The sequence below is a fragment of the Galleria mellonella genome, unplaced genomic scaffold (genome assembly GCF_026898425.1).
Source record: "Galleria mellonella isolate WM207_F2 unplaced genomic scaffold, CSIRO_AGI_GalMel_v1 utg905, whole genome shotgun sequence".
NCBI classification, from domain to species: Eukaryota; Metazoa; Arthropoda; class Insecta; order Lepidoptera; family Pyralidae; genus Galleria; species Galleria mellonella.
In genome coordinates, this window is record NW_026442174.1 from 3981443 (window position 1) to 3995115 (window position 13673).

The window sequence follows — 13673 nt, forward strand, 5'->3', positions numbered from 1 at the left end:
TATTTAAAGTTTAGATTTTTTATTTTCTCTGTTGAATTCCATTAACATAATGAGACCATCCACGTGAAGCTTGTAGCCAGGCACGTTGATTTTCTTAGCAAAATCCTTCTCGTTCATCGTCGTTAGCCATTGTTTTAATTTGGGAAACCTGTTATTAAAAAAAAAAAAACAGTACAGATTAGTTTCTCTAAACTCAAATATTTATACTAATATAATAAATTGGAAGAGATTCTGTTTGCTTGATCGTGTTAATCTCTAAAACTACCAGTCGGATCTGAAAAATTCTTTTTACATTTTATTCCATTTCTTGAAGGAGTTATAGGCTATTCAACATCACAATATGACCATAAGCGAAGCCGCGAAATATAGCCAGTAAAAAGGAATACAAGTATATAGTTAAAATGTTGCAGAGAGACGACAAAACAGCATAGATAATTTCGTCTTGTTATCTTTTACACCTAATAGTTTGCTTACATTCACGCTTTATTACATTGCACTTGGCCCGTATTAAATTAAAATGAGAGTGAATAGTAATATTTAAATCTGTTTTTGTTACCTTTCTACTGATTAGTTGCCGTACCTTTCCCTAGCGATCGACTCTATTCGTAATTTTATATTGTTCTTGGTTGTTTACGATTGGTTACTAAACAAGATTAGAGAAAAAATATAAGATGGCGCTGGAATCGAGACGTGTGGTTATTGTTGATTATTTTGTAATGAAAGATATTTTGAAGTAAAATTCCTAAATTGGTAAGTGGTTTTTATTATGCGTGTATATGAAGTAACAGATAATATGCGATCTTATCCTGAATGAATTATAACTCGCACAAATGTAATGTTTCTTGCGTTTATGTATAGTATGTGTTTTTTTACAAAGTTGTACAATACAAGAGAATACAAATATAAATTGTGATAAATTATTACTATATCGCTAAAAAATAAAACCACTGGGCAATTTATATATTTTATCTCAAATTATGTTTAATTACAAAATTGTAATAAAAAAATATAAGTCTCGATTCTAGCGCCATCTAGTATTTCGTGTCGAATTTTGTTTACTTATCAATCACCTTAATATTTATATATGTATATATGTAATGTAGTAAACAGTTAATTAATCGAAAAAAAAAAAAACAAATATACAAACATATTCTTTGTTGGATAAATCAGTCTGGTAGTCAAAAGGTTAATAAACGGACGAAACTTGAATATAGCTGTTCACGTATATCACGACTTGATCTCAAGTCGCCACTTACCAAACTTAATGCACTCGAGAAATAAGATACTGCTCTGGGAAATAACGACGCGAACTACTACTGACTTTTATGTTCTCAACTCTCAAGTGATACGAGAACCACTTGGCGGTTTATATATCAATTTCAGTATAGGGGCTATATGGGATCAATTTATTAATATGACACTTAAATTATTATTGTATTATTAAATATTGGCTATTATTCTCATCTTCGTGTACAGTATAGTATATTTTATATATGTGTAAGTTTATTTGTTATTAATATATGTTTATTTGTGTATGTATTTAAATTTTAGTATGTATGTATATCTATACTAGTACTATATTCGAGTATTCTTACACTTCCCTAAGGTTGACTGGGAGAGAATGCTTTTAGCAGCAAGGCCGTATTGTACACATATTTTGTAAAGAATAAATAAATAAATTATGATAAGTACTTGAAAAGGGTGAAGGAGAAACGAACATTAATAAAAACAATAGAGAATAGAAGAGGCAAAATGCTGGGCTATCTTATTCGACACGGCGATTTTTTTAAAGAAGAAAAAATAGAAGACAAAAGAGGAAGGGGAAGACCGAGGTATTACTACATAGTACAGATAAAAGAAACTAGGTGTCATGTCATATAGGAAGGTCAAGGATATGGCCTGGGTAGAGCTGGCTGGAAGATACATGAATTAGTTGCACCGGCAAGAGGAAACTCTTAAATAAAAAATAAAAAAAGTATTGTATGTATGTAGGTAGAAGGTGATATTGGATAGTGTCTCAAGGTCTTTATGTATCAACGGTCTGGAGTGTTCGAGTACTAGAGGCATTCCCTTGTGCAGTAAGTCGCAGTGTGAGTATGAACGTTTAGTGTTAATAGATTGTAGTGGGGGATTGTTAGTAATGGAGACTAAGAATCCCATTGCTAGCAATACACCCAACAAGGTCGACCTCTTCGCGGTTCCCCCTGGAAACTATCATGATTAATTCCAGATGAATTCATCATGATGGGCTAACCGGCGTGTTTTCTTCATCGATCATCCTTCACTGGTGCCCCGCCAGCATATCCCGTTAGCGCAGGCGTTACCATTCCATTTTCATCCAATAAAAAAAAAATAGATTGTAGTGACTACTGCTCGTACTATAAGGCGGGCACTATACTTCATTGTTACACTCACATAAAGGTAATTAGTAAATATTTTATGTGAAAAAAAAATTATGCATATTCTCACTCATACACATTGTCATATAAAAAATATGCTTCAGTGTTGTAAGTTAAAAAAAAAGGGCAATATAGGAGCAGAATATTTTCTATAAATGCAAAACATTAATGTCCACTATTTGGTACACATATTACTGACTGGTTACGAGTGCACAATTTCGTTGAATGCACTCCGTTTCTAGTATAACTTTCTAGTCATTATTATTTTTGTATAAGTTTTAACCAAACTCGGTATCAGCTAGTTTCGCTGTAACATATGGAGTTTTGATTTCGTTTGAAATTAACGGAGTGACTACATTTGAGAGACATCTATATCACTTCGAACCGACAGGATTTTTTTGTCGTTTCCTTACTTCTTTAAAAATAGTTGAAATTAAATGTTAAACTGGACCAATTTTGATATGAACAAAAACACGAAATGAAGCCCGAAAATTAGGAATTTCATTTCATGGTGGACCCCCTGGTCTCGGTTGGACATTGAATACATAGAAATAATGCTCACCTTTTTTCGTCTATTGGATGTAACCCGTTTAATGAGGAGACGGTCGTTAACACACTTATATCAGCAATGGTCATGTGCTCCGCCGCTATATATTTGTTTTCGTTCAGGTACATTTCTAACATTTCATATGCGTCCACTATGTTTATGATCATATATTTCGACAATTCCGTCAATCTGCCACCATATGTTGGAGCCTGAAAATTGCTTAGTGATTCAGAAAATTGGGCCTCTAAGAACCACAGTCCTTAATAATGGTATACACATGAGGTATATTATGGGTGTCAGGTCAGTATATTCTGTGACATGCATGGTGCTATTCATTTCTATAGGTGACGGTAATTACTTTACATTGCGTGAACCGTCAACTTGTTGCCATTCCAAGTTGAAAAAGACTATATTTCAGAAAATTTAGGGTCTCATTATGCTCATTTATTATTGGATAAATGTTATAAAATATATTCGTAATTTTTTTTTATGATACCTAAAATAGCAGGTGGGCCGTTAGCTTATGATGGCCCACCTGACGAAAAGCGGTAACTGTCGCTAATTCACATGAACAGCACCATGGACATTATGATACAGAATAGACTATTATGCCCGTGGTACCTCTTATGCGCTGCTATTCCTGAGGGTAGGCAGAAATAAAAGGATGCCAAATGCTTCAAATCAAACAAACTTGTTTTGCTTCCTTACAAAATCCACAATCAGTCTTTCAAAAAGGTTAAGCAAGTGTCCATAAATAGGTTGAACAGCCAAGGAGACGCTACACAGCCCTGTCTAACACCATGTTCACTGCCAAACCCGTTCGTATAGACTCCATTTATTCTGACACACGCATTCGAATCCCTATCAACCAACCAACCAACAAAAAATAAATCAACCGAATTGAGAATCCCTTCTTTTTGAAATCGGTTGAAAAATTGATTGAAAAGGAATAAGACCACTGTTTTTGGAAATACTATAATAATATTTAAATATTACTATTATAATTACCATAATTGCTCTAAGTCTAGGGAATAAGATTCCGCAATCAAAGAACATTCGATTGTGGATGGTTGCCCGTATCCTCGCGTCTGGTGGGTACAGCTGCTTGTGTTCAGGTCGTCCATATTTCTCCAATAGGTAGAGAACTATTGCATGGCTGCAAATATATAATGTCATGTTCTATTAATGTAATAAATGCGAAGTTTTGTAACGATGGTTGGATAGATGTTTGTTACACTTTCACGTAAAACTACTGAATAAATTTGAATGAAATTTGGTACACGGATAGGTTATATCCTACTTTAGTACATAGGATACTTTATGTATTGATTTACGCGGACGCAGTGTAATATAGTATAATATACGTAGACTTTTTTCGCGATCGAACAGATTTTTAATTTTTTTTGCAATTTTTTTCTAAAATTACGCTAAATAATCTACTATTAATTACGTTGGCAATTATTCAATTTAAATACATACAATTACTAAAGGGGATTATACAAAAATTGGGAACTGCTTTATTTGTGTTTCTGCCATGATATAGTTATTTTTGCATGGCTTTAAAAGGTGGGATATGGGATATGAAATTATAAGGTACGGCGATAATAAGGCTCCCATGAAGGACATAGGCGTTACTGTATAGATATTTCATGATGTTATTCTTATCTATAGGTGATGGACGGTCATCACTTTTCATCAGGTGGGCAGTCAGTTTATTTGACACTGTTACATTAAAAAATCCAGTTATGGTAGTATACACTCCGCACATTGCGGAATTGAAAATAAATTCAATCAGATAGTGGAGGAAAACGAGTTGTAGTTCTTTTGGTTTAACCGACTTCAAAAGGGGGAAGCTTCTAATTTTTTTGTGTATTGGCGGATAACGTGGCTATTATCCATATGTCAGTAGAGAGCATGTCTAGGTTAGTTTAAAATCTACGTTTTTGATTGTGAAAAGTAAGTACAGTGAAATTAATTTACCTATCGGCCAAACTAAAGTCACCCTCGTCCAATATAGGCACGGTTTTCATTGGGTTTTTCTGAAAATGAAATTAAACATTATATATATTTTTTAATAGATACTTAAAATCTAAATGTATACGTAATAAATATCTTTACTGAAACGGCGATGTCTTTCCGTTCATGGATCCTAATTTAATTAAAAAATACCTACATATCTACAAACTTATATATATAATATATTGGCATAAGAAAGAAAAATTAAATCCCGTTATGATGGTACCGATCCTGGCAATGGCGATAACGAGGAACTAGCAGGCAGATGGGCGCCGGGGTTTATTACAGCAGAAGGAACGGGTTGTTTGTTGGAAGTTGTTGTTTTTTTTCAAAAAGTTTAATTATAGAAATAATGAATTTGTGTAAATGCAAATGATTAAATAGTATCATAATTATATCAAATAATATATATATGTTAGATCATAATATAGCATCTACGACTGGTCTAAAGGTTGTCTTATTTGCATATAAATATTTAATTTTATAAATTCATCGTAATATAACATGGCAAGATTTTATCGTCACGATATAATAACGATATATTATACTATTATTTACTATTATATTGATTATATTACACGATATAATATAAAAAAACTAATTAATTCATAATGATGATGTGTGAAAGATAGTCTCATCTACGTAATCTGTTTGTAAAAAAACGTTTACCTTTTTCATTTCAGGCGAATCCTGTTCCCTTAGTACAGGGTTTATTTCTCGTAATTCCAATTTTACACCAAGTATATCTAAAAGCATTAGAACAGTTCTGGCGGGCGGACTGGCTTCCGTCATATACAGTATTCCGCTCATTGCTTTATTTCTGGAACGGAAATAAAAAAGTTGTGTTTTTATGGTTACATTATTATTTACATTATTGCCTCGCAGTTTGAAATAAGAATATTCTCAGGTAGTTTTTTAATGGGTGAAAATGACATAGTAACTTAACTTTCGTTATCGCTATATTCTGGCGAGGAACAAAGTGAGGGATGATAGGTGAGCATCTAGTCAGGTCAGTTGGCTTATCGTAATAAATTCATCAGGAGTTAATCACGAGGGTTTTAAGGGAGACCGTCTGAAGGTGGTCCTGTTAGAGTATATAGTATTAATAATAATAAATAATAAAGATATATTTATTTAACAGAGTATGTTTGTATAAGCGCAGAATTTATTATTGATTCCTACACTCGGCTCAGCCTGTCCTGTAGGAGAGGAACAAGATATATAGCTGCATATGAAACAGGGCATATAGCTTGCAATGGTACCATTAAATACTATTATTAATAATCTCTTCCCTTCTACTCTCCTGTAGTTACGACGTTTGACATTATGGGTGCACTTTTTACATTCTCATCTCGTGATTTTATTATTTTTATTATATAAGCTATTTACTGTTTACTAATGCACAAAGGCATCTCCCTATTGGGGAGTTATGCCAGTAATTGCCACGTGCAGTCTTTCCCGTGATTTACGTAAGAATAAAATTGAAGGGTTCTGTATGAGATAAAAATAGTGTGATAATAGCCACCTGTCTATTAGTATTCAAAGATGGAGTACAGTTAGTCATATAGATGAGAATGATGTAGTTGGTTCATGGAGAATTACAGTAGTTTTCAAGCAAGATATTGTGAAAACCGGTCAGACATAGCATAATAAGGCCCCAAAGCAAAGGGAACTGAATCGATTTCTACCTGGAAACTAAACCCCGTCTTCATTTATTTAGGTCGATTAAGAAGCAATATTTATTTTGTGTTGTCTATTTACTATGCATTAGATTCTGAGCATGAAATGTCTTACAGTTAATAAATTATAATATTTTCTTTGGAACAGAAAGAAATATATCTCAATAATAATAAAAAAAAAACGATATTCTCAGAAGAATATGATTGTGTCGCAGATGTCAATGACCCAGGTTCTCATCTTTTTATAATAAGACGATATTATATTATTTCTGGTCTTTATATTAAGGCCAAATTATAATTAGATTAGATATATCAGTATGTCGGATCTTAGTGTATATATTCGCCATAAAATAAAAAAAAATAAAAAGTAGAAACACGGAGTGATATATACTCTATCAAGTACTCTTTGAGTTGAAATTGATTGATAACTTCAAATTTTAAAATGCGACAAATAATTAATAAATATACTGATTGGTGCCAACTTCGAATCGTTGACAATAAAAAATCAAGTAGGTATGTACATAATATTTACTTGCAACTACGTTGCGTTAAATTTCGATAGTGTATTTAAAGTATGTGTCAACAACGCGAAGTTGTTAATAAGTGCACTAGTAGCCCATTCCTAATAATATACATCCTGTCAAGTGGACCTCCATGTGGTCATCTTGATTAACTCCTGGTAAATTCATTAATTCAACGGTTTTTTTTAATGGATGATAATGGAATGGAAACCCCATTTTTTTTAACGTCTGGAAAATGCTTTATGCATTTTAGACGATATACCCTCGAGGTGCCATATGTCGGAGACATGGATTTGCTTTCGCACTCACCGCATACCCGACGGCAACCCGCCTGCGCTATCGGTATACACTGGCGAGGCGCCAGTGAGGAATGATAAGTGAAAATAAAAGAGCAGGTCAGTTAACCCATCGTGATAAATACACCTGGAATACAGCACGATGGTTTCCAGGGGGGGACCATATAGGTCGTCTTGACGGGGTATATTGCTAGCAATGGGACTGTTAGTCCGCATTACTAACAATCCCTCCCCCCCAAATTCAATGGGTTGATTGATCTTATTTTCATCTTCACATATCATCGTTTACAGGTATTTGTCAGTCATTGTTAGTAATGGCTATGCTAGAATTACTAGCGGTTATGTTACTAGTAATATACCCCTTTGGAAGCCATCGTCCATTCCTAGTGAATTTGTTAAGATGGGCCAATTGATCTGGTCTCATTCACATCTATCGTCATTAGTCATCACATTTTCATCACACATCGGGAGCCAGCGTATATCGATAGAGCAGGAGAGGACAACATTTCATCATTATAAAAAAGAAATATAGCATTGAACGCAATCGGAGATACTATTTTGAATCCGTAAAAATATACATTATAATAATAAATTTATATATATTTATTTTATAATTATACAGGGAAACTGTAAACTTTAAATAAACAAGATTGTTAAAATAGATTAACATGTTAATTTTTTATCATTACTAGATGACGCCGACTAAAACAAACAGCTTGGCTTGGCCTAACAAAGCGAGATAAACTTTGGTTTTTTACCTTGTAAGTGCGAGCCCCAAAGAAAGGGTTCTGCGTTTATTTACATAACATTTTGTTGTTTTTAACTGTTCAACCTTAACCTAAGTAAAAGGATAAAATTTTGTTTTTTTTTTCTAACTGTCCAACTGTCCTTACCCTAAGTAAAAGGTCGAGATAATTCAGGTAAATTATCATAGTTTATCTAAATGATCGCCTATAAAACATAAATTAATAAGTTTTGGGGCCGGCTAGACAAAAAACATCCATAAAAAAATCAATAAATAAATTAGACAGTGTAAACAACGCGCAACATAAAATAAACATAAACATATAAATAATATAATCCAATTGAGACTTCTCCTTTTGGAAGTTGATGAATATTTTAAAACATAACCTATAAACTATAAAGTAAAAATAAGTACCTACAGGATTCTTAGTACCTAATACAGAATAATTGAAAAAAATATCTTACTTACCTATAAAAGGATTTTCATAAAATTCTTACTACTCACAATTGAATTAAACAAAATTCTAACAATAACCACAAATCATGTAAAACTAGTTTTTCTACAATATCAATGGATATTGGACTCTTTGGGAATAGTTTTTGGACTGATTTGGACTTGGACATTTGTTATCTCAGAGTTCATAATCACAGAGTACTTTTGTTTATGTCAATATCAATCACTGCATTATATCAGCAGCACATTATAGCTTACTGTTTAATTTAAGAGTAAATGTAGAGATGGCAGCACTGTTTGAAGGTGCATGTAATGGAGTGCATTAATAACTATAAGGTGAAATTGAAAGTATCCTTTTAGAAAAGAGTTCAACAAATTTGGAAAAAAAATGTATCAATAACAATAAAATATGCTAAGCTTCTCATATCAATACTGCGCGTCTAACTGTAGTATTAGTAGGTATAGATTTTAAATTTTTTTGTCGGTAGGTACTTTTTCACAATAATTCGAATAATTATCGAGATGTTATTTGAATTTTTGTGGAAAACTTCCATTCTACTGGCTATTATAGTTGAAGTCACGGGCACATTAGTCTAACATAAAACTTAGTTGCTGTTGCTTCAAAGCATACAAATACAACATGGCAGCTTATTATTAACGTTTAAAACCTGATAAGTTTACAGATTAAAATTACGCTGCTTTACATTTATTCCTTTTTTGTTCTAAAATCATAGACTAAACAGGCTAGTTTGTATTCATGTGACCTAAACCTATTTTATTTTCAAAAGTTTGTAATAATGTTGTACTCGTATTGTTGAACCCTTAATTCAAAACTAGTTTTTTCTCACGACTTTGTTCACATGACCGAGACACATTAATTAACCAGGATAAACAGCACCCAATCTTATTTTCCATTCTCAATGAGTGTACCAAATTTTGATACGAATGGTTGAGCCGTTACTTCGACAAGAGGTAACAAACAAACTCACTTTTATTTAATTTATTTATTATTCATTTGAGACATAAGATAGTTAGTGTTACATATAAAAAAAACATAAGTATTTCGCCATACATAGGCATGTAAATATTGGATCCGTAATATTAGTTTAATTTTTCTGTATACAACTTAGAATGGCAAACAAGCTGACGGCCCACCTGATGGAAAGTGGTACCTAACCGTCGCCTATAGACATGAACAGTACCATGGACATAACAGAGTATACTGTTTCGCCCATGATACCCCCATGCGTTGCCATTCCTAAAGACTCAGGTGTTATTCCTCTGTACCCAGTAAATTCACGCCATATCTTATCCTTCAAATCGAAACACAGCCATGCAAACATAACTGCTTCATGGTTGAAACACGAGGTACATTACTTTATTATGTTATTTCAATATGTCCGTATTAATTTAATCCTTTATTTGCTACATTATATTCATTAACATTTTAAGAATACATACATATATTAATAATATTATTAAATTAATAAAAATGAGCTCTCTCGTTCTCAACTCTTAACTGTATGTAGATATATGTCAATGTTACTCAATCACACATAAATTACGGAACGGATTTGAATCAAATCTGTACACAAATGAACCGTGACCTATATTTACACATAGGATATTATTTTTCTAATTTTCATAAACAAACCCGCGGGTTGTTGCTAATGAAACTGTAAAGCTGAATGAACATCTTTTTGAATGACTTGCCCTTGGGCGTAATACCGATCTTCAGCCATTTTATAGGTATACAGAAGGCTTTATAATCAAAGGATATAAGACGCCATGTTTTGATTGCCTCGGGCTACTCTACAATATAGTCTAATAACGACGCAGGAACGGCAAAATGTATTAACCGCCATTTAGGGAATTTTAAGGGAGAATTTAGAAAAAAAACAATTTTTTTTTAACACAGTGGGCAAACGATCATGCGGCTCACCTGGTGGTAAGTGACTACCGCCGCCCATGATCACCCCCAACACTAATGGCATTGCATGTGCTGCCGGCCTTTTAAAAAGAAATATGCTCTTATCTTGAAGGTTATATTGTCGTTACGGTTCGGAAATACTGCTGCTGGAAATAAATCGAATAAAATAAATATTAGAGATATAGCTAATAGTATACTCGTATGTTTGATATGGTAAAATAGTGAATATCACATCTCTATATTTTTTACATGACTTATACCAATAAAAAGTAGAAAATAAATAAAAGTTTTGGAAGTTAAATTAAAGAAATTTCTTTGGTTGGACATTTTGGGAATTGGCTCAATTACACCTTTTTTAAATAAGTATACCATTAAATACAATACAATATATATATATATATATATATATATATATATATATATATATATATATATATATATATATATATATATATATCGGCCAAAGTGGCGCTTAATACATTTTGAATTCCGTTGATATACTTTTGATCAGCCTATTCCGTTTTTCGCTCGCTTCCAGTTGAGAAAATACGTAACTAACATTATTATCTATGGTTGAATTAGGTTACTCAATGTAGATTACATTGTGAAGTTTGAACAATTAATAATTATTTAACAATATACTGTTTACCTTAAAAATACTTGTTTCTCTACAAGAGATATGTTATACTTTAGGGATAAAATCTTATATTACGCTAGACGAATTGGGTTTGGGTGGACAATTTTTTTTATGATATATAAAATGGCAAACAAGCTGACGGCTCACCTGATGGGAAGTGGTAAATGTCGTCCATAAATATGAACCGCACACCACTGTCATCACAGAATACGTTGTGATGTTCGTGGTGTGTGTATCCTTCGTACGTTGCCATTCCTGAGGACTGTAAGACCGTACACATGCTTCCATGCACTGAATTCCACTGCCTACATTTATATATATATATATATATATATATATATATATATATATATATATATATATATATATATATATATATATATATTTTATACAACTTAGAATGGCAAACAAGCCAACGGCCCTCCTGATGGAAAGTGGTAACCGTCGCCTATAGACATGAGCAGTACCATGGACATAACAGAGTATACTGTTTCGCCCATGATACTCCCCATGCGTTGCCATTCCTGAGGACTCAAGTGTTATTCCTCTGTACCCTGTATATATAGGTTTTTTTCAACTGACTTCAAAAGAAGCAGGTTCTCAGTCCGGTTGTATTTTTTTTTTGTTTCTTATCTCATTACTCCTTACCTTACCTCAGTTCTAAAGCGATTTGGATTTTTTTTTATCTGAAAGGATATATTTATAGATTGATCCCATAGATATTTTATCAAAATCAGTTTTTAGATAAAAGATTGATTTTGTCACAATTCAAGTTGGTTTTTTTTGTGAGAACAATTTTTAATTATTTCTTTGCAAAATCGGGACTAAAAAACAACCATAATGTTCTAATTGTTGTAAGAAAATTAATTATCTATACTTAAATTATTTTATATTGTATTATTGCCATGAAATCCATATCACTGTTATATTTATAATTAAGACGAATTTAATGATTTATTACAATTTATCAAACAGTTCATATTATAGGTACAAGTGTGTTGTGTACTTGTCAAACATATGGGCAAGATATTATATACATTATTCTATCTATCTATCTATCCTATTTAAGAGCTGCGCTCTTGTCGGTGGAGCTCTTGCCACTCACTACGATTTTCAGTGAGTTTCTTCACCTCTTGATACGACACGACACCAACTCCTTCCTTGATATGCCTGATTATTATTTGCTATATATTATTATTATATTACATCATAGTCATATCAGCCGTTAACTGTCCACTGCTGAACATAGCCCCCCCTCATAAGGGAGCCAGTAGTTGCGAAGTTTGGTAGACGAATTAGCAACCGAAGTTAGGTTTTGGTGATGTTTTAAGAAGGATGCTGCTGCCCATCTCTCGATCATTAAGTTTCCTTAATTGCCGCTTACGACACCCACTGGTAAGGAAGGGGTGGCCATTTTATTTATGGTATTACATACTTGCAGCAAGTATCTTCATTCTTAGGCATTTTCGTAAAAAGATATTAGAAAATGTCATTTCTTTGAAATTTTTTATAAAATTTACTCGTGAGGGGGGAAGGGATTGTTAATAATCCAGACTACCAGTCTTATTGCTAGCAATATACCCTGTCAGGTCGACATGCATGTGGTCCCCCCTGGAAGTCATCATGCTGAATCCCAGATGTACTCATTATCATTCTCACCTCTTATTATAATCGATTAAATATATTATGTCATGTGATTGTTAGAGTCAGTTGTAGATTGTAGCAAAAAAAATAAATATAGGAATTTACTAATTTTATGGCAAAGTTACCTGTGAGATTTTCCTATTTAATTTAATTAATCAATTTTAATGTTAGTTCAAAATGTATCCAAATAAATGAATTATGTTTCTCTCTATACTTATAGGTATAAGTTGTAATGTAGGTACCTATCTGATATCTGTTGGAGGTAAATGGAGCTAATACAATTATTGAGCGAAGACATACAACATTGTATCGATATTGAATATTTTACGAGTATAAATATAATGTAACAATATATGTACCTATATTACTATATTATCATACTATAGGTCATTCACCTTTCTGACGTACAGCATTGAAGTTAAACTATAGTACAAGTCTCTATGTGTAATATAATTTATCGTGTAAAATTGACAGTCTATTGAGTTAAACTCATAATTCGTAACTAGTTTTTACCCGCGACTTTACCTCCGTGATCTATGTTGATTGACCGGAATAAAAAACATTCCATGTTTATTTTCATTCCAATAGTATTGCAATAACAGTTTTTATGACAACTAAGTCGTCAAGAAGTAACAAATAAATAAACAACAAACTCACTTTCACAATAATTATAAGTTGTGATAATAACATCTTCCCAAATATATAAACAACTATACAATAGCGGATATAAACGAAAATTAGAACTGATACGATATCATAACATTCTTTCATAGTGTTCAAACTCTCATAAATAAAATACATCATGA

At 32.6% G+C, this 13673-nt stretch overlaps 1 protein-coding gene across 1 annotated transcript; it reads right to left on the minus strand.

Annotated features, from left to right (window-relative positions):
- LOC113510571 (glutathione S-transferase 1-like) lies at positions 1–8845 on the minus strand. The gene is made up of 6 exons (XM_031907238.2): positions 8672–8845; positions 5632–5782; positions 4927–4985; positions 3955–4102; positions 2962–3155; positions 1–148 (listed from the first exon to the last, which is right to left on the minus strand). Exons 2-6 carry the CDS (start codon positions 5770–5772, stop codon positions 4–6), a joined length of 687 nt encoding a protein of 228 aa, XP_031763098.1. The 5' UTR covers positions 5773–5782; positions 8672–8845; the 3' UTR covers positions 1–3.
- Positions 8846–13673: the final 4828 nt, after the last annotated feature.

Bases quoted from the DNA above. Each gene is read 5' to 3' on its own strand.
- LOC113510571 (XM_031907238.2), bottom strand. From the start codon at position 5,772: ATGAGCGGAATACTGTATATGACGGAAGCCAGTCCGCCCGCCAGAACT. The intron at 4,103-4,926 runs GTAAATTAATTT...ATATATTTGCAG, and splicing joins GACTTTAGTTTGGCCGATAG to CCATGCAATAGTTCTCTACC. The intron at 149-2,961 runs GTGAGCATTATT...TTTTAATAACAG, and splicing joins CATCCAATAGACGAAAAAAG to GTTTCCCAAATTAAAACAAT.